The sequence below is a fragment of the Macrobrachium rosenbergii genome, chromosome 43 (assembly GCF_040412425.1).
Source record: "Macrobrachium rosenbergii isolate ZJJX-2024 chromosome 43, ASM4041242v1, whole genome shotgun sequence".
Classification (NCBI taxonomy): domain Eukaryota; kingdom Metazoa; phylum Arthropoda; class Malacostraca; order Decapoda; family Palaemonidae; genus Macrobrachium; species Macrobrachium rosenbergii.
The window spans coordinates 43639781-43661556 of NC_089783.1; the positions used below are offsets into that span (position 1 = coordinate 43639781).

General features: G+C 41.1%; 1 protein-coding gene across 3 annotated transcripts in view; it reads right to left on the reverse strand.

The window, feature by feature from the left end:
• The window catches only part of LOC136828838 (ubiquitin thioesterase otubain-like), a 39993-nt gene that overhangs the window by 13993 nt on the left and 4224 nt on the right, over nucleotides 1-21776 (reverse strand). For 2 of the 3 annotated variants that reach the window (XM_067087107.1, XM_067087105.1), the window contains exons 2-6: nucleotides 20024-20076; nucleotides 15308-15397; nucleotides 12388-12512; nucleotides 11419-11503; nucleotides 10743-10937 (exon numbers count right to left, since the gene is read on the reverse strand). In XM_067087107.1, the coding sequence (XP_066943208.1) occupies nucleotides 10743-10937; nucleotides 11419-11503; nucleotides 12388-12512; nucleotides 15308-15397; nucleotides 20024-20076 (548 nt within the window). Of the gene's footprint in view, nucleotides 1-10742; nucleotides 10938-11418; nucleotides 11504-12387; nucleotides 12513-15303; nucleotides 15398-20023; nucleotides 20077-21776 lie in introns of all 3 variants that reach the window. The other variant, XM_067087106.1, reaches the window with a different exon arrangement.

Below are 21776 nucleotides of genomic sequence, written 5' to 3' on the forward strand. Positions count from 1 at the left end.
GGGTCCACTCTGTTGGAAGGACCTGACCTCGTTGACTTAACCTGGCCGCCAAGATGTTCATCTTTCCCTGGATGAATCTGGTGATAAGTCTGATCTGATTCTGGTCTGCCCAAATTAGCAGTTCCTTCACTGTCTGACAAAGGGAGAACGAGTGGGTTCAGCCGATTCTTGATACAGGAGAGAGCCGTGGTGTTGTTGGAATGTACCACCACGGTTCTGTTTGCTAATGCTTTCACAAGATGCTTCAGGCCGAGGTGAATGGCAGATAACTCCTTGGCGTTTATATGTAGCTTCTTCTGATCCGCAGACCAAATGCCGGAAGCTTCCCGAGTGCCCAAACGAGCTCCCCACCCCTGGTCTGAGGCGTCTGCACAGAAGGAGAAGTTGGGTCTTGGAAGTTGCAGAGACTTTCCCTCTGAAAGTCTCTCCCTGGATGTCCACCACCGGAGATCCTCCTTTCTCTCGTTCATAACTGGGAACGTCACTGTGTCTGGTTGCTGTCTTTTATTCCAGCTTGCTTGTAGAAAGAACTGAAGGGGCCTCATATGAAGTCTTTCTAGCTTCACAAACTGTTCTATGGATGAGAGGGTTCAAGACTAATCCATTGATTCTCTGAGCAAACCGGAAGCAAAAGAAGGTCCTGTACTGACTGAAGACAGGATTCTATCCTCTTTGGGGAGGGGGAAAAGCCCAAAAACTCAGGAGTTGATCCTCATTCCCAAATAAAGAATCTCCTGAGTTGAGGCTAGTTGGGACTTCTCTTAATTTATTAAAAGTCTGAGGTCCTCTGCAAGAAGAAGGGTAGTCTGCAGATCCATCATGCACTGTTCCTCAGACTGGGAGCGGAGAAGCCAGCCGTCTAGGTATAGATTTATGTTGATACCTGGGAGGTGAAGTCATCTCGGGAGGGGTGATAGGACTCGTGTGAATACTTGTGGGACAGTGGAGAGACCGAAACAAAGGGCTTGAAGCTGGAAGACTGCCCCCAAAGACAAATCTCAGGTAACCTCTATGGTCTTTTTCCTTAGGAAAGAAGACATCTTCCTCCATGAGAGCTATGAACTTCTCGGAGCCCTCCGAGTGTGCTGTCAATGCGATATACGAATTCACAAGAGGAGGGTACTCTAAGAATGGGATCGAGTAACCCTCTTTGAGAACTCTGATCGTCCAAGGCTCCGCGCCTCTTGCACTCCACCTCTGCCAGAAGAGGGAGTCTGGCTCCCATGGGTGCAAGAAGGATGGAAGAGTCACATTTTGGAAGAGGTTTTGGCTGAAGTCCTCTTGATGGATTTAGCAGAGAAACGCACCTTGGAGCGGGGTCTCGAGAAACCCTGTCTGCCTCCATGAAAGGGATGCTGCTGCAGAGGAGAGACAGACTTGGCAGAAAAGGCAATAAGATCCTCGAAGTCTGTGCAAGAAGGTCTTGAGTTGATTTCTTCTGCAAATTGGTGGCAATCTCCTTCACCGTTGATTGAGGGAACAAATAATGCTTATCCAAGGGAGAGTATATAAGTGCAGACTTCTGAACAGACATCCCTCCTTTCATGGCAAAGGAGCACCACAACTCCCTCTTCTTCAAAACTCCTGTGGCGAAAAGACCCACTACTTCGGAGGAGCCATCCCTCACTGCCTTATCTGCACAGGATAACATTCCCAGCCAATCGCAGCCAAGTCGGACGCTAAAACGTTGTGATCTTCTATATTCCTGGTGAGAGTTCCTATCGACCAGTCCAGAAAGCTGAAGACTTCCAGTACTTTAAACAAGTGCTTCACAAGGTAGCCAAACTCCGAAGAAGCAAAGAAAACTTTAGCAGAAGAAAAAGCTGAGTGGCGAGCCAAGTCTGTCAAGCCTGAGAAGTCACCTTGGGAAGAGGCAGCACCTCCCAAGGATGGAACTTCTCCAGTCGAATAAGAGACATCTCCTGGGCATCAATCTAGCAGGAGGAAAGGCAAAAGCGACTTTCCCTTGTTCCCTCTTAACCGACAACCAATCCTCTATCTCTTTAAGCGCCTTTCTTTCTCATCAGAAACGTGGAGGTGGGCAACACTGGAGCAGCTGGTTAGAAGTGAGAGGGGAAGGTTGCCGAAAAATATCTCATCAGGGATGCATACATTGTAGGAGGGTGGTCTGGTACTACTTCCTCCACTGAAGAAACAGGAGGCAAAGTAAGGTCTTGAGAAGGCTTATGTGAAGGGGGAGCCTTATGCAGAAGGCCCAGTACATCTTCCGACTGCTTCTTGATACGCGAAAAAGAAGGATCTTCAGGCACAAGAGTGGGACATGATGAAGTAAGTGTGTGTTCAGTAGAAACTGGCCACCTGGTTGGCTCTGAGCACTTAGTGGGAGCCACGCTGGCTCGAGGCAGGTGCTCGAAGAATGGGAGGCAGTCTGGCGAACACTCTGGACACTCATATGGGTGCCCAGAAGAAGATAAGCGTTTCTCAGAAGTGCGTTTATGAGCTGAGTGATGAAGTTCAGCATGTGAACGCTCGGGTGAAGGGCAAACGGGGTTGCACCACGTACTGCAATTCGGTTGTGGGCTGGCGGAACGGCCTCCAGCATGCTTCGAACAAAAAGGAGAGGCGTCTCTACCATGACGTCTCTTCAAGGGACAAGATTCACCTGGGAAGTCCCAAAAACGCCTCTTATTGGCACTAGAGTCACTATTGGAGTCAGATGATAACTGGTAGGCAATCACTGTGACACATTTCCAATTGCTGTAAGAACTACAAAGCACTGAATCGGATGAGGGGGAGACTGCCCATGGGCAAACCCTGCTAACCTCCTTTGGACCTCCGGTATGTCTGCTCACAGGTTCAGGGGAGTGTGACAGTGACCTTTGTCTGGGAGCGTCAGTGGTACAGACAGCCACCTCCTCCACTGGCACTGACACTTGTTTAATACTCTGCACTTCGTCCATAAGGACTAAGTGATTCACCCAACTCACAGTACTAACTATGAGATCGAATTTACGATCGAACTTACTCTCGAGTCTGGCTGCTGTACCAAGATCAAGATCAGAAGCATACGAGCCAAGAACAGGGGTTGATGGAGAATTATTAGGAGGACTAAGGATGGGGGATGAAGCAAGGGCAGGAGAGGAAGGAATGTTACAGTCAATGAGTTGAATGTTAGTGACAGGTTCTACACTCTGAGCTCTACTCTCAGCTCTAACAGCCACATTCCTCTTCCTATCTCTATCTAACTTATCCAAATGAGACCTAAGAACCTTCCATTTCTTCTCACCCTATCCAACACATTCATCACAAGTGAGATCTGTTGAACATTCTTGTCCTCTACATTTTGCATAATTCATGTGACTATCGTAGGTTACTTTGGTCATTCAGGTCTTGCAACCCTCCCTATAATACCTAATACTTGATGAACTGGAATTGGACATCATAAATAAACTGTACAAAATCCACTAGGCTAAGCTGAAAAGCTACCAAAACAATGAGTACTTCACCAAATCCTTGGGAAAAGTGAAGAAAAAACCTCAAATTCAACCACCAAACCATTCAATATTGACAGTAAAGGCGGCAGAAAAGTAGTGATGATCGCTGTTATGTTGTACCTATTGTTCCCCAGTAGAGGGCGGGGTAGTTACCTACATTATAAGCAAATGAATCACTACTGCGAACTTCAAATTTTTAACTGCCGCGTGAGTGGAACAGTATAGCTATGTAATTACTTGGCAAGTTACATATATCACATTTCTTATTTTCTACACAACTTGTTGCACTGTAGGCATTACTCAAGGTTGTTTGCACCACCCCTTCAGCCCCTACCTACATTCACTTTTTTAGCCTTCTATTTTATCTCCATTCCTGCTTCCTTTCTTCCATCTTCCTATCCAGCCACTATAAGTTGCTACTCAATCTACTGGTTAATTCTGAGCTCTGGCAAATCCTTCATGGATATCTCCAAATATAGCCTGCTTGAGCCAGGACAATGTGTTCCTAGAAACTAGGGACTATTTACTCCTGTGCTCAAGATCATCCTGGACACTCGCTGATGCCACAGATATGGCCAGTATCACAAAGGGGAGAATCGTAACACTGCTTGGCCCACTTTCTGGATCTTTACCTCAAAGCTGTAAGTACAGAATGGTCACAACGTCTTACGAGGGATGTAGCGTGCTCATTTTGCAATGATGCCTGGACTGGCAGGAATGCAGTCTTTACTGTTGTATCTAGGAGAAGGGCCTGGGCCTGGCCGAGAGGATTGTGAGATGGCCTTGTTAAACTCTTCACAACCAGTACCAGGTCCCAGCTGGGTGGTCTGCCTACCAATCTAGGAGTGAACTGGCTAAGTCTGACAAGTCCATGTTTACTTTTTTCTTTGTGCCAAATCACCAGTACCTACAAGAGATCACACCTGCTGTTGTCTTTAAAAACATGGTATCTAAAAGAGAAATAGCATTACGAAGAGTTGTACATAATGAAGCAATGGTAAATTCATGTTTAACAATTATCCTCTGTGATAAACAAACTTTGATAAATAGATACATAATTTCCTTTGCAGACAAACAAACAACAGATTAATCACAGATAGTTGAACAAGCTGAGTATCAGTATACCAAATTTTCTTAATCCTAAGGAGATAGTTTTTAGCCTTTCTGACTAAGAAATATCCAAGAGAAGTGTGCAAGTGTACCTTTTGCATTCAGGTTTGGATTTTTGCATGCCCAACTACCATCCAAACTATAGCCATTTATTTTTCCTATTTGAATTCCTTTACCAAAGACTTTGCCAACTTCCTTTTCCTACAGAAATTAGTATATTCCAATGAAATTTAAACCATGTTGCTCCCAAAATGTTCTCCACTTTAAAAAGCAATTGGTCTCCCTTCCTCAGGAGAGATGATTATAATGTGCTGAAGAATTTAGCCATAAAATCCTGATCTCATCACAACTAGACTGGACAAAGGTAAAGGCACTGTATTGCTGGATAAAGAAAATTATACAGAAAAGATTAACCATGTCCTAAATGATCTTACTAAATTTACTGAACAAATTTCTCCAGGGTTTTGTCCTATTTTCAAAATGGAAGGCATAATTAACAGTAATTTAAAAGCCCTGAAGGATAATAGCATCATATATGAACAGGTGTACTTTGACCTCTTTTCTTTTGGTTCTTCATATGGTACATGTTTTGCAATGTTTATTTAAAATTCATGAGGAAAATATTCTATTCAGACCTATTTTAGCAGCTTCCAACTATAACCTAATTTTCACAGTCAAATTTCTTCTGCCTCACACAGAAAAGTACTAATTCACAACACAAAAGGCAAAACAAAGAAGGTAAATGGGCAAGAAAAACACCGGCTTCTGGAAGGAAGGGCAGCAGCACGTCCTTCTAGTAATGCAGTAAGGATGAAACTGGATGTGCCACCATGCTCTCGGGTTAAGGGATGCCGGCTGATGCCTCCTATCTCATCTGACTGGCCGAACCCCGTTGCCACCAATACCTTGTTCTACAATTTTTCATGTTTTTTACCGGTTTCCAACTGGCACTGGAAGAGTTATCCTTATGCTAAGACCGCAGGTTTGTTAGCTATGGAAAATACAATTTCATTAAAAATTTGTCATTTTTTATGCCTCAGTACCATTTACTGATGTGCGAAATATAGAAAGGAATTTAAGAATGAATTTAAGAATGTCATTTTGAAAATCTTCAAAGTTTGGATTTGAAATATAATTTTAAGAATCCCTTGACCATAGAAGAAAAATGATTCATTGTTGATTAGGTGTGATTTAACACCAGGCTCACGAATAATGACATGTTTCCACCACAGGGAGTTCCCCATGAACCCTGATGCATATTCAAGAGAGGAAGAATAGTGAACTCTTCTTTTAATGAGGAAGAATAGTGAACTCTTCTTTTAATGAGGAAGAATAGTGAACTCTTCTTTTAATGGGATATGTTTGGATGTTGTCATTACCACTAATAAGGTTAAAATAAATCAATAGGTTTTAGTGTTGAACACCAGGATTTTTCCTAGTTTTTATACAGATACAGTGCACTGTATGGTATTTTTAACTTACTGCATTTTTTGTCTTTCAGTTATAAAAATATAAAAGGTTTGTCATTTAATTTTCCATTCAAAAATGACATTTTTATAATAAAATAAGTTTTATATATACTTGCCAATTAATTACATAGCTAATGTTTCTAGTATTGGCAGCTAAAATTTGAAAGTCGTGGTAGCGATTCTTTTGTTTTGGTGTAAGTATCTAACCCTGGCCACTTTCAAAGAAGAAGAGGAACAACTGAGCAAATGGTATCAATTTGTTTTTGTCATTATGTCCATGTGAGGGGAGGAGGGAGGGCTCTCATTCTGTAAGTACTTGGTAAGTATGTATAAAACTTTATTTTATTATAAAAATGTCATTTTTATATAAGTGACCTACCAAGTAATTACATAGCTGATTCCACACTGACAGGAGGTGGGATACATGGACTACTCTACCCCAAAACATTATTTACCCTTAAGGGAAGGGTTAATTATAATATTTTGCAACTCCCCAGACCATGCAAACTTTAAGGTTGGCCAATTTAAGATAAAACACATCAATGGAAAGTGGAAGATATGCAAATGCACTTGGTGTAAGAAGAAAAATTCTAAAAAATTTTCCCCACCTTCCACAGGAAGTTGAAAGTGACTATTTACAACCCTGTGTGGGCCTCTTTACAAGACACTTGTAAATTTTACCAAGTTATACATGTTTTTTCTACTAATTTATTTTATTTTATTTTGTATAATCATAATTACAGCTCACACAATATCATAACAGCTAAGAACTAAAATCAGTAGCAAATTCTGAGTATATCTGTTGTAAAATATTTACCTAAGTTTACTGAGATCAGGGGATGCAGTAACTTTTTGGAGGTATACATGTTTTTTTTAACATTTCTTTGCAAAATTACAGTTGTAACTACATCATATCATAAAAGATAAGAACCAAACAAACAGCAATCCCTGGGTATATTTATGAACAAATAAATAAAAAGACATCATGGGAGAGAGAAGAGCAAGACATCCTCCCATCAAGTCAAGAACAATACTGATCTCCCTGAGACACTCACTGATTGAGCTGAGCTGAATTCTAAAGTTGTAACCATTCATTTATGGGCCCTAGAACTCAACACCATAGATCAAAGTGATGAGAAAGGATGGAAGGCATGCTTCCTACATTCCCTCCCCCAACACTGTGCCAGAAAAAAGAGAGAGAATTCTTTGTAAGAGGATATGAAGGATCTTTGACTGAAGTCCACAAATTACTGGAGGGTCCCCATAATTTCTCGGTCCTTTTCAGGTAAAAATTTAAAGCCCTTAAAGGTCCTAGTATTTCTCCCAAATTCTTGACCTTAAAAGAACAAGGTAAGGGTTTAGATGGATTCTCATTCTCTGCGAGATAATCTGAGTGCATAGGAACAGATTGAATTTCCTCCAGTGAAACCAGTCCTTCTATCTATAGCCTGTATCTCACTAACATCTCAGCTGTGGCGAAGGCTACCGGAAAGAGGGTCTTCTTAGTCAGATTCCTGAGAGAAGAGGTGCTGATAGGTTCGAAAGGTGGTCAAGACAACCGTTTTGGGACCACGTCTAGGTTCCAAGATACTGGTTCTATCCTCTTTTGCTTACTTGTATCAAAGGATTTTATTAAATCAGAGAGGTCCTGATCTGAGGATAAGTCAAGGCTTCTGTGCCTGAAGACTGAGCAAAGCCAAACCTGAGAATTTCCACTACCCATTGTTCTGCCCCTTTCTCCTTCCAAATCTCCCAAAAGAGAAGGAGCCTGAACCTACTGCGGCACGGAGGACACTTGGTTTATTTCTTAGCTGAAGACTTTCAATGACGATTTCTGGAACACACATTCATACGACCTCTTGGTTGAGCCCTTCACTTGTTCCCATGAACAGGAAAGGGCTGCAGAGGAGAGGATGTCTTGGAGCTAAATGGTATAAGCTCCTTAGGATGCTTTGAGGAATGTACCAAAAGATCTTTCTTCAACTTCTTTTGTAAAGCCGAAGCAATATTATTCACCACTGCCTGCGGGAACAAAAACTCACATACCAGAAGGGAGAAGAGAAGGGCGGATTTTTGAGCTGTGATGACTCCCTTCAAAGTGTATCAGCAGCAAAGTTCCCTCTTCTTTAAAATTCCCAAGGCGTAGTGAGAGGCCAATTAATGAAAGCTGTCTCCAATCACCTTAACCACACAGAAGAGAACTCCAAGAAGATCTGAAGATAAATCCCACAGTGCTGTAGGGTGTTCCTGAAACTTATGCTCTAGAGCGCCCAATGTCCAGTCTAAAAAACTGACCACTTCAAAAATCTTAAACATGTTCTTCAGCAAATGGTTGAGTTTGGCTGCGGAGAACATTATCTTGCCTGCTGAAAAGGCTGACCTATGGGGTGAGTCAATCAAACCGGAGAAGTCCCCCTGGGAGGAGGCAGGGATCAACCCCCCAAAAGGAAGGAGCTTCTCCGGTGGCATAATACCAATACCTTTTGTTCAACAGCCTTGTAGGGGGTCAACTGAAACAAGCCTTCCCTTTCTCCATTTTGTCCGAAAGCCAAGTCTCAACTTCGTTCAGGGCTTTCCTTTCAGAGGTGGATAGCACCATCCTAGGTAACTTAGAAGACTCGCTCGGAAGACCACTCATCTGAAAGGCTGATGCAGGCAAAGACGGAGCAGCCAGAGAGAAAAAGGTGGGAAAGCTGCGTAGAAGAAACTGGAATAGTGCAGCATAAGCAGAAGGAGGGGAATCTTCTTCTGGCTCCTTATCCATATCCTCCTCAACCGAAGAGACTGGAGACAATGACAACTCTTTAGCAGGTTTCACAGATGAGGAGGGTTTCTTTAAAAATCCTAAAATATCATCTAGAATGGGAGCAAGAGACGGATCCAAACACAATGACGTCAAAACTTGCTGCAGAAGAGGAGGCGCTGTTACTGAATGGCCTGGCGCCAGGTGCTTAGAAGAAGAGTCAGGATAATCGGAATACACCACATGGTGAAGATTCTCCAAGCGAGTGGGCACTAATGGGTGCTCGGAAGCTTGTGGCTGCTTGGCAGTCACTGGTCGCTCGAGAGACGCTGAGCACTTGACAGCCACTGACTGCTTTGGCGCCAAAGAACGCTTGGACGCAAAAGGAAGCTCAGGAGTTACTGGAACCTCGGAAGCTGATTGGTGCTCGGGAGCTGCTGCGCTAACTGGCGTCAGTGGGCGCTTGCACCTTGAAGCGTCGGGAGAAGGAGCAGGAAAAAACACTCTGCTGTGCCAACTGGCACAACTAGATGCTTGCATCTAGAAACATCAGGAGAAGGTTCAGGAGACAAGCACTCTGACACTGCTGCGCTACCTGGCACCACTGGGTGCTTGCGACGGTGAATGTCGGGAGAAGGATCAGGGGAAAGCGCTCTGGGCTACCCCAAATACTGCAAGACGGGCGAGACTCCTTCACCTTCTTGCATGGCACCTGAGGCAAGCGAGACACATCCGCTGCGGACCTTTTCAGTGGTCTTGACACGTCACTGAAGCACCATTGGCACCTCTGTTTAGGGCTGGAAGCCTCTGAACTAGAAAGATGGTGAGCCTCCGAAAAATGCCCTTCCAATGGCTGTCATGCACTGTTGTCACCTGGGACTTTACAACAGGTGTGACTGAGGGGCCGACTACCCATGGGCAGACCCCACCGACCTCTCTTGGGCCTCCGGTATGGCTTCTCCCAGGTTTTGGGGAGTATGCCAAGGACCTTCGCCTAGGAAAATCGGCTGGGACGAGCAGCCAGCTCCTCCACCAACACTTCACTTTTATCACTACCTTTATATACTTCACTTTTATCACTACCTTTATATTCCATCAAAGAATGCACTACAGCCCCTAACTGAGCCACTGTGTTCACTAGTAACTCGAACTTAGAGTTGGGTAAAGGATCAGAGGTGGGAATGGGAGAAAATACAGGCAAAGATACAATAGGTACCACAGAAGACCTAGCAGATTCCTGACTAGCTACAGTCTTGTCATCATTAATGGTCGCTTTTCTCTTCCTATACCTCACTAGCTTTGATAGGTGAGAACTCAAAATTTTCCACTGTTTTGGATCCCAACCCTCACACTCAGTACATGGTTTATCTATTGAACAAGCCTGCTCCCTGCAAGTTGTGCACAAAGTATGAGAATCATATTTAGCAAAGGTTAATCTTGTATTACAGCCTTTGCTGCAATACCAAGTACTAGTCGTACTTGTGTCTGACATCATCGCTAAGCAAGTCAAGAATTAAAGTACAAAGTCACAATCAAGAAGGCATATCCGTGAAATTCTAAGGTTTTAATAAAAAACCTATATACCTAATTGCTGAAAGGCTACCGAAAGCAAAAAATACTTCACTGATCAAGATACAACCAGAAACCAGCAAAGTGTTGAGTTCCAAATCCAGCTGCTGCTCACAACCTGTGCTGTAAGCCGGCAGAAACAAATTGATACCATTTGCTCAGTTCTTCTTCCACAAAAGTGGGCGGGGTTAGACACCGACACCAAAACAAAAGACTCGCTACTGCGAGTTTCAAATTTTAGCTGCCAATACTAGAAACGTTAGCTATGTAATTACTTGGTAAGTCACTTACATAAAATCAAGCCGTTTCATAAGTAAAAGAATATATCCAATTTACATCATTTAAGTTCAACATAGTGAAGGCCCACATACAAACTAAACTCTGTATGCAACATACCTGTTTACAAAATTCTTCTACTGTTCTACCACCTTCAATAAAAAAACTAAAGAACTCTGCATTCTTCTGCAAATGAGCAGAGATTAGAAGGCGGAGGTAAACCACAAGATAATCTGATGTGCCAGCATCATTGATAATGGCTTCAACTCTCCCAACACTGCCACTCCCCTCTAAGTCATTAACAACTTGCATGAACTGGAGGAAAAACCAAAATTTGAGCATCAAAATTTAATCCTTTTTCCCACAAAGCTGGGTAATATTACCAAGTTCCCATTAAAAATTGCAATCAGGTTACTGGAAAAATTATTTACCGCTAAGTAAACCTACTTTTAATTCTTAATTCCATATCTACTGTTTGATTTGGCATTTCAGTAATTTAATTCCTTATCAGCCATCAATTCTGACTCAAGTTTTTATTTTGCTTTATTATTAAATGTATTTATAGCTAAACTTCTGGAAAATATGGAAAGTTTGTTTTAAAAACTACTCACTGTTTAGTTAATATTTAGTTTAATTTAAATTTATAATAATGTTCTCAAGCATCAAACAAAAGAGCAACACACCAGAAGCATAATGAGCCAACAGCTGGACAATAAAGTGGTCAGCTACTACCATAATCCTTCCATTAAAAAAACATGTCAGCTCAAGAAAAATAAACCTAGCTCGTTATACTTACCATATCATGAAAATCTTCTGTTGTGAATTCTGGAAAGCCCATTTTAAAAAGTTCATCCTTGCTTCCCTCAAGGTATTTCTTGAATCTGGAAGTTATACATATGAATAAATTGGGATTGCAGTTACATATATTGTAAATACAAGTATCATCAATATTACAATCATATAAACTAAAATATAGTAACCTTAGAGACTTATATTAGCTGACTGGAAACTAGTTACCTCAATGGATTGTATGATAAGCCACATATATATAGGACAAAAATTCTTAACATAAAAAATTCTTAAAAGTGATAGAAATGGGAAACAGGCATGATATGAGTAAAGATGGATAAAAAAAAAATAAAATGACAAAGGAAAAATATAGGGCCAGACATGGATTTTTTGGCTCATGCTCAAAGGAATGGCTGGATTTATGGCACAAGGACTGATCTCCTTACTTGCCAGTTGAGCTGTTGTAAGAAACTGCTAAAGGATATCTCATGCAGAACCCAAAGATTCTAAGACAAGATGTATCCCAACCTTCCTGAGCATGTCTATAAGAAAATTATCCCAAAGACTAAGGTGAGGTTTTATGAAATGACACCAACTCTTTTATACATATGATCCACTGGAAAGACGAAACTGTCTCAAGAGGATCCCTGGCATACTGAACAACCACAAACATAACGATATACCAAGCACTATAATAAAAGCTTCAAAACCAAGGAGAGTTGCATGACCACAGCAGCAAAAGAGACATCTTGATTAAGCGGTAGCTGAAATAAAAGTACAGATAAAAGTCAGGTGACTGGGAAGTGTCTCACAGTTCACCTACCTGCCAACAATTAACTACTGTACTTTATTACCAAGCTTCAACAATTGAACCAACATCTGCTGAAGGTATAGTCATACAAAGAAAACGGTTTATATCCTTGTAGAATCAAACAGATGCACATACACTATGAACTTCAAGCATGACAAACCTTACCTTTCTAATTCATCTCTGTGATAAATGCAATATTCTAAATATGCAAAAATAAAACCTCGGAGGAAGCAGTTCCCATCTGGTCGTGTTCGGCGGACATTTGAGAATTTTGGCAGCAATGTTACTACCTGTGCAAAACAGAACATAATTAATAAATTATATACTATAGTTTTACATCAGATGACATTATTTCCATTATTTTCCATAACACCTTTAAGAAAAACCCTCTATATATCTTAAGTGACAAACAAGGTAAAGGTGCTGGGTAATATCCACTTAAAGGAAAAAAGAAGTTTCTATCTATGAAATGGGTCCATTCCCAGAACTGCAAAGATCTCATCCTGGCAAAAGGTGTACCTAGCATGTCAATAAATGGTCCTATAGCATGTGACCTAAGTTAAAAAAAAAAAAAAAAAAAAAAAACTTAACCCAAATTAACTAAGAAAACAACTGAGGCCACCTAAACACCCCATAATTCCACTGATAGTGTTGTAACTGAAATACAAAAATCCTTTTGATAATTTGACCTTTTTTTCCAGTCTTTTGATAATTCGATCTTTTGCAGCCTTTTTAATGAAAACACAGCAGAATAATCAAAACCATCAAAAATCAATCCTGAGCACCCTATAAACAACCAATAATAAAGCTAATAATGACCCTGGCTGACATAAACTACAGTAAACCAATGCAAGAGTCTTATTTTCGCTGATCATTAGTTAACAAAAAACTACAGTCAAGTTGACAACAACTTAACTTGTTACGACTTAAGGCAAAGCATAACTCTACAGATGTTTACTTACATAAATTCATGAGGATAGTTTGACCAACTTCTGAAACTCTAAATCCATCCACCTAAATGGATATAACAATCCACACATGCAGACATTTTACTGATTTTTGGGGTCAACTTTTGGTTACATTTGATTTCTAAAGTTCTGTAAATGCTTGACCCATTAAAATGTCTGGAGGCACAAGCAAGGTTAAGAATAAAAACACAAGCGCCACTTAGTAGTAAAAGGAGGAGTATCTCAACTGGATGCTGGAGAGTGGCAAAGAAAGCAAGATGTGACAAGTCTGAGAAGCCAATGACAAGAAAACAGTAGACAGCTGCAGCCTCTGAAACACCAGAAAACCCCTGGAACTGGCAGGAGAGAAGCTCTGGTTCTGGGAGGCCACTAGCATCAGAAGAGGGCAGAGATAAAAAGAATATTTCAAGAGAGAAAGCGCACCTTCAACGCTCAAGAGAGATGACAATCCTTCTTGCCGGAACATGTATAGAAGGCAAATGGAAGATTCTTTAAAATGCAATGCAGGTTATTCCCAAGTTTCTAGTGCAAAGTGAAAAATAAAGTCCTTCAGTTAATCCATAAGCCAGGAACTGAAGAGTGAAAGATGAAGGGGTAGTGGGTCACCGTTGCATAGGGCAGTAGTACAGGAAGGTAATTGCTCTTTTACTACAAATGGCTCATCCAATACAGGGACAGAACCCAAAAATGCTTGAGAAGCCAAAAGGACACAACATTCCTTAAAGAACTGTCATAGGATTTTTATGAAACATCCTGGTAAATTGCAAAGAAGACCAATCTTCACATACATCACAAGCTATTTGAGGAAGCACAACTGACATCGACAAGCACTACAAAGATTATATAAAGTTCTGTAAACATCTGCCATGAAATTGCAACATAGTTTACCAGGCACGCCTATGCATCTACATTGCTGCAGAGAGTATTTCACCTTACACTCTTGTCAAGCAGCTGAGACATATTGAAATAGCACAGTGAACCCACCGTATTCGCGGGGCATGCGTCCCACACACCCCCCCCACCACCGCAAATAGGACAAATCCGCGAATACTTAAAACATGCATACAGTGAAACCCCCCGTATTCACGGGGGATGCGTCCCACACCCCACCGCGAATAGGTCAAATCCGCGAATGCTTAAAACCCCTCTAAAAACACTTAGAACTGCCCATTTTGATAGCTTAAACCAAGAAAAACCCTGTAAAAATGCTTATACCTGAGTATTTTAATAGTTTTATCGCAAAAAGTGCATTTATTCATGAAAATACAGTAATTAGGGAATATTTCTCAGTGAAAAATGACTAGATATGTTCCACAGAGAAACCCGCGAATGCGTGAGTCCACCAACCATGAGAACGCAAATATGGGGGCTTTACTGTATACCTGAGTATTTTAATAGTTTTATCACAAAAAGTGCATTTATCCATGAAAATTATATGAAAATACAGTAGTGAATATTTCTCAGTGAAAAATACCGCAAATGGGCGAATTTTCCGCGAATAATGGCTAGATATGTTCCACAGAGAAACCCACAAATGCATGAGTCCGCGAATCATGAGAACGCGAATACAGGGGGTTTACTGTACAACATACTGTACAGTACTGTATTCATAAAAATCACTTAAGCAAGATACACCAAAAATAACAATATTAACAATATATTTTTAATCCCAGACAATAACACTAATAATAACAAGTAAAATTACTAATTCATATATAAAAGCTGAAACAGTTAAGGAAGGGATTACTTTCATTCAATACTTATGGTAACATGAAAGTGTAATAAGTCAGAGGTACTTACAATGTGTACTATGTATATAACTACCACTGAACCAGTATAGGAAAAACTTCTCCACTCTGTTATTTCAATACAAGGAAATACAGTATAATTGTCCTTTAAAAGACTTTGCCTGAACAATAATTGCATGGAAATATTTACATTGAAATCATTCACACAGAAAAAGAATGAAGTAGAGAAAACCAAACCAGGTAAGAGAGAGAGAGAGAGAGAGAGAGCTTCTCTCTCTCCTGAATGCATGGCTAAGCATGATAATAGGCAAATACGATATTAATTTCTTTGTACTACATACACTACTAGTGATGATGAAAGTTACCAACCTTACTAGAATATACTGGATCATTAGAATATTCTTTTTCAAGAGAAGATAATCCTTCTAGAGCTCCAACCATGGCAATGTTGGCTTTTATCTGTAACACAAGAATATTAGTTAAAAGACATCTTTTTCAAATGTATTTAATTTTGTTACACACACACACACACACCAATTATCTCATGGTAACCTAATCTAATACAGCGGTGGTCATTCTCTGGGTATTCTTAACCAACTGAGGCTTGGAGGGGTCGGGAGGAGAGCAAAGTTTTTTGTAGTGTTTTGTATATAAAAATTATCTAATTTTTAAAAAAATTATATTTCAACAACAACCCTTACACTCTTAGCATGAAAGAAGTCTCGGAAATTTACTGTGCATCATAGAGACTGAAAATTACATTTTTCCTGGGCTATTTTAAATCCCAATGAAGGTTATCTTTGCTAGACAGTAATCTGTATGATGTGATCTCTGAATGAAGTGTATGATTTATACTTGAGGTGATCTCTGAATGAAGTGTATGATTTGTACTTAATGTGATCTCTAAATGAAGTGTATGAATTATACTTAGTTAAAATCATAATTTTTTAAAGTAAATGTATTTTTCCTAACCATACAAACCTGAGGTCCTTTACATTAGGAATTACTTTCAGCAAAGCTGGAAACAGCTGTTGAACTTTCGAACAAGGTGGTCAGGCAGTTAACTATCATCCAGGAGGCAGGAGTACTGTAATGCCTACCCGGATGTAAACATTCCAATTTGCCTTTCAGCCCAGGTGTCACATTGAGGGGTGGCATGAGGTGGACATGAAATGTAATGTAAAGGACCTCAGGTTTGTATAGTTAGGAAAAATACAATTTACTTTAAAAAATTGTGATTTGTTCCGACACAATATGCAAACCGTCGGTCCTTCAGATTAGGAAGACTCACTGGTTGGAGGGAGGAATCTGAGTGAGTCTCTATGAACTGACTGGAGTTTGCCACACCTTGTGTTCCCTTCCTGGTAGAAAGAGTGAGGAAGGGAAAACTGCCTCTGACAAAATGATCAATTGTCAGACTTCTGGGTCCCTTTGCATGAATGAAGAAACGTTAATTCAGGCAAAGTAGGCTAGGAAGAATTTGAAAGTCGGTGACAATAAGGCAAGTACAAGCATTGGGTTTGTCTTACTGTCATGGTCTCCTTCCTCCCCTTGCTAGAAGAAGTATATAAGTAACTTACCAAGTAATTGCATTGCTGATTCCCACATTAATAGGAGGTGAGAGGCATCAACATATCTACCCCAAAACATTAATAACTGTAATGGATTTGAGAATAGAAAAGATTGCTAACACTAAAATAATGTCTGTTGAATCCTCACCTGATAAGAGAGCTGCTACAGGAAGATACTGCCTCTGGATGGCGCTCATCTTATCGTAGAGTGGCACAGCGATATAGCCGAGAGTCACCTACTATTTTAGTGGGTACCTTGCAGCAAGGGACAATTCCGACTGCTTCACAAAGATACAAAGTTGCCCCTGCCCTGGGCACAGTACAAAATATATATATAACCAGAGAAATCACAGTCACCAACACCACCATAAAAACACCATTACCCAACCACAAATGACTGGAAGGTACTCTGGGCACGTCATGCCCCCAGGCTTCCTCAAAAAACTCAAAACCCTTGTTTCAAGGCGAAGCTTAGTATGAAGGATTGCTTCCTCCCCAACACACATACACCAGCCACCAAAAACAGACCAAATGTACTGCAGTTTTCATATACAGTCTCTATCTCCTTTAAATAATGTGAAGCGAATGCTGAATGACACTTCCAGAAAGCAGCTTGCAATATAGAAGACAAATTATGCTTGAAGGCTAAGGAAGTTGCTACTGCTCTAATTTCATGTGCCTTCACTTTACACAAGGGGAGGGCTTATCTCCAATTGAGGAATGAGCTTCCTTGATTAGGTGTCTGTGGAAGAATGCCAGGGCATTCTTTGACAGTGGGCGCAAGGGGTTCTTGGCTGAACACTATAAATCACTAGACGAACCATGTACTCCTTTTGTTCTGTCAATATAGTACTTCAGCGCCCTCACAGGACACAAAACTCTCTCTTCATCATTAGGACCAACAATCTCTGATAGACTTTTCATGGAAAAAGAACAAGCCCACGGATTGGACAAGGATTCATTTTTAGCCCCAAGGAATGGGGGCAGACAGCACTACCTAGAGAGAAGCCCACTCTTCTATCCATCACATGGATCTCACTGATTCGTTTGGCTGTTGCTAAGGCTACAAGAAACAGTGTCTTCCTAATCAAATGATTTGATAAGTCTGACAAATCATGGTTTGAAGAGAGATCTATCCCTCTATGTTGGAATACTGAGCCCAACATGGCTCTGTATCCTTTAATCATCGGACTAGAAAGGCCTCTGTCGGTCCTCAAGTATAGCATAAAATCTGCTACTTCTGCCACAAATGTTTCAGAAGAGGAAACTCTGCAGCTTTTGCACCAATCTCAAAATATCACCCACTTTCATGGATAAACTCTGTCTGAGCACTGAAGTCTGCATTTGGCAATAGCTTGTGATGCTGCTCCTCAAAAGCCTTTCTTCTGCAGGACTTTCCTGACAGTTTGTAGCATTAGGACCAGAGAAGACAATCCCTGATGAAACTGCCAAAAGTGGGATTGTTTGAGTAGATGAAGCTTTTGAGGAAGAAGCCTCGGGAAGTCCGATGGAAGTTCGAGAAGGTCCAGAAACCACTCTTTCATTGGCCAAAACGGAGCTACTAGGATCATTTCTACATTCTGGTGCATCTGAAATTTGTTTAAAACTTGCCTCACCATACTTAAGAGGTGGGAAGCCATAGAGGAACTTGTTGGACCAGTTCTGAACCATAGCATCTATTGCCCATGCTAAAGGATCCGGAACTGGCGAGCAAAACAGAGGAAGATGGTGGTTTCTGGAAGTCACAAAAGGTCAAGAATTGGGGTCCCCAAAAGTTTCCATAGATCCAGACATACATGCTGATCTAGCATCCATTTTGTGGGCAGCACCTGTTTCTGGCAACTCAATTCGTCCACCAGAACATTTGACTTCCCTTGTATGAAGTGTGTTAAAAGGTTTGTCTGGTTTTGATCCACCCAAAAGTAGAAGCTCCCTTGCTATCTCGCAAAGAGAGAAGGAGTGAGTTCCCCCTTGATTCTTTATTATATAAGATAGGGCAGTCGTGTTGTCTGAATGTACCACTACTGTTTTTTCACATACTTCCCAGCTGAAGAACTGGAGTCCCAGATGTGCCACTCTCAGTTCCCTGGCATTTATATGCCACCCTCTCTGTTCCGTGGACCATGTCCCTGAAACTTCCTTGCTCCCTAAAAGAGCTCCCCAACCTAGATCCAACGCATCAGAATAAAAGTCTAGGCTGGGGCTCAACAGATGAAAAGACTTTCCTTCCGCTAACCTGCTTTCTGAATTCCACCAGTGCAGGCCCTCCTTGATCTCGGTTGAAATAGGGAAAATGAAGGTGTCTGGATAAACCTTCCTGTCCCAGCTGATCCTTAGGTAAAATTGCAGAAGGCTCATCTTTTCTTAGAAGCCTCCATTTAGAAGGCATTCACAACACCAAACATAGAAAAAGTAACATAAAATTTTGACTGGCAGTCAGGCAGAACATAGCAAGAAACTAAGCTACATCCACTTAACTATGGTATCTTATTGTCAAGTTTCAACAACCAATTCTAGGTCACCCTGAGGAATACTACCATTTAAAATTGATATAAAAGTGATGGACTTGTATTCCTGTAACAGTACAGTACTCTCTTTCTATCTCTAACCTTACACAGTTGATAGTGTTCTGTACAGTACTGTACAAGAGAAAAGGTATATTTGTACAGCAACTCCTGTATTGTTTATAATAAACTCATCATCATGAGTGTTTTAACATCACCTTTTCCCTTTGTGTGGCTGGATGTTGAATAATAAATTGTTTGCAATAAAAAATGATAGTTTGTGGCCAACATATACACTGCATTAGGGCTCAAGGTTTGGGGGCAGCAAGAGTTACTGTTTGGGGCCAACACCATTAATACCCATGGAAAAACTAGTGTGCTGTACTTAAAATTACAATAGCAGCTATCCATCACAGGTACTGTGCACCTCTGCTGGGAATAACTAAAACTGTCTATCACTGCCCTAAAACCCTTGTCTCTATTCATGGTACTGTACTTCAAATACATATTCAAACTGAATCTAAAATGGTGCCTTGCAGATGATTATAAAAGATTACAGATCAAAGACAATTTCCTTAGTTTTCTTTTCTGGTCCGGCTAATCTGTAATTAAGACTAAACATCTTCCAAAAATCGGTGCTCAACATGAGGCTCTTATCATGGAGATTTTTTATCAATGAAGTTGGACAAATATATAATCAATTACAGTACTTTAATATGATCTGATCACATAAAATACCTATTGTAGCAAACTGGAAAAAATTCAAAAAAATTCAACTACCTAAACCCTACAAATTTCAAAGAACATGTAAGGTCAAACATATTTACAAGAAGCCTGAATTCAAATATTCTATACTTAAAGGAATGCAGTTCCATGTTACACCTCTACATCCTGCATCTCTATAACTGAAGCTTATTCTCTCTAAAATCTTGACTTGGTTGAAATTTTCACTGATCGTACCCAATTCCAAACTAGGTTTTATCTAGAGAGAGAATCAATATAGTACATACCTCCTCTGCTATCTGTTTTTCTTGTGCCATGATGAGTTCGTCTTGATTAACATCTGAAATCATGAAAACAGTTTTAGAAAAAAATTTTAAATAGAAAATTAAAATTTTTAAAAGTAAATTGTCTTTTTCCTAACTACAAACCTGAGGTCCTTTACATTGGGAACTACTTACAGCGCAGCTGGAAATGGCTGTTGAACTTTCAAACGAGGTGGTTAGGCAGTTAACTACCATCCAGGAGGCGGGAGTCCCACCTGTCTGGATGTAAGCATTCCAATTTGCCTTTCGGCCCAGGTGTCAGATTGAGGGGTGGCATGAGGTGGGCATGAAAATGTAATGTAAAGGACCTCAGGTTTGTATAGTTTGGAAAAATACAGTTTACTTTAAAAACTGTTATTTGTTCCAACACAATATACAAACCATTGGTCCTCTACATTAGGAAGACTCACTGGTTGGAGGGAGGAATCTGGGTGAGTCTCTATGAACTGACTGGAGTTTGCCAAACCTGGGGTTCCCTTCCTGGTCAACAGAGCAAGGAAGGGAAACCTGCCTCTGACAAATTGATTAAGTAATAGTAAACGCAAGATCAATTGTCAGTCTTCTGGGCTTTTTATATGAGTGAGGAAGGTTTCATTTCATACAAAAGTAGGCTAGGATGAACCTTACAAAGTCAGTGACAATAAGGCAAATACAAGTATTGGATTTGTCTTGCCAGGGTCTCCTTCCTCCCCTTGCTAAGGGAAGGAGCAGGTTTGCTTCTATAATACTGAAAGGAAATAGAACGGAAGCTTGAAGTGTATGCTTTCCTGCATGACCGCCAGATCCAGCATGTAACGGCTCGAATCCACTCACTGCCCGCAGGAAGAGAGCCAGGATAAAGAGAAGGAGAGGCCAGTCACTCCTACATTCACTCTTGCATCCACAACCACACACCTTAGGCAAGATGCAACCCTGTCCTGTTAGAGGAGCCAGGTAAGCTGCACAACTTGTTGAGCAGCCACCATAGGTCCCAAGAACAAGGTGCCCAAGGACTTGTGGGCAATATGTCAAAAGTAGAAAGAAGTGAAGGTGGTCTGTTGAAACCACACCCCCACCTTCAATACCTGAAGGACTGAGAGGTTCTTCTGGAATGCAAGGTTGGACTAATGCTCCGGACTTTGTGAGCTCTCACACGGAAGGTACCAGTGTCATCTTCTCCAGCAGCAGAGTATGCTCTCCTAATCGTCTCACGAAGCCAAAAATAAATTGTGTTCTTGGACATCTCCTTCTTGGTTGAGCCAGCACTAACAAAGAGTCGTCAACACTCAGGCTGGAGATGACGAGTTCTCTTCAGATAATGCTGCAGTACTCTAACAGGACACAGACACAGTCGCATCTCATCTGGGTCATTACCTACAAAGTCCTCTAGGGAGGGGATCGTGAAGGACTCGAACCAAGCATCGGGGACCGATGGTTCTGAGTCTTCGCTTATGAAGTTCTGGGAAGAAATTGGGCATAACTGATCCCCATCCCCTCGAATGTTTAACATCTAAGGAAAGTCTGTGAAGTTCTCCTACTCTCTTCACCGATGCCAGGGCAAGCATTAAGATGGTCTTGAGGGTCAGATCCCTGTCTGATGACTCTCATAAAGGCTCATACGGTGAACGAGTCAGGGTCCTTAGAACGAAAGTCACATCCCACACAGGGAGCCTGAGGTCCCTGGGTGGGCAAGACCTCTCGAAGCTTCTCATCAGTAGAGAAATCTTGAAAGAAAAGG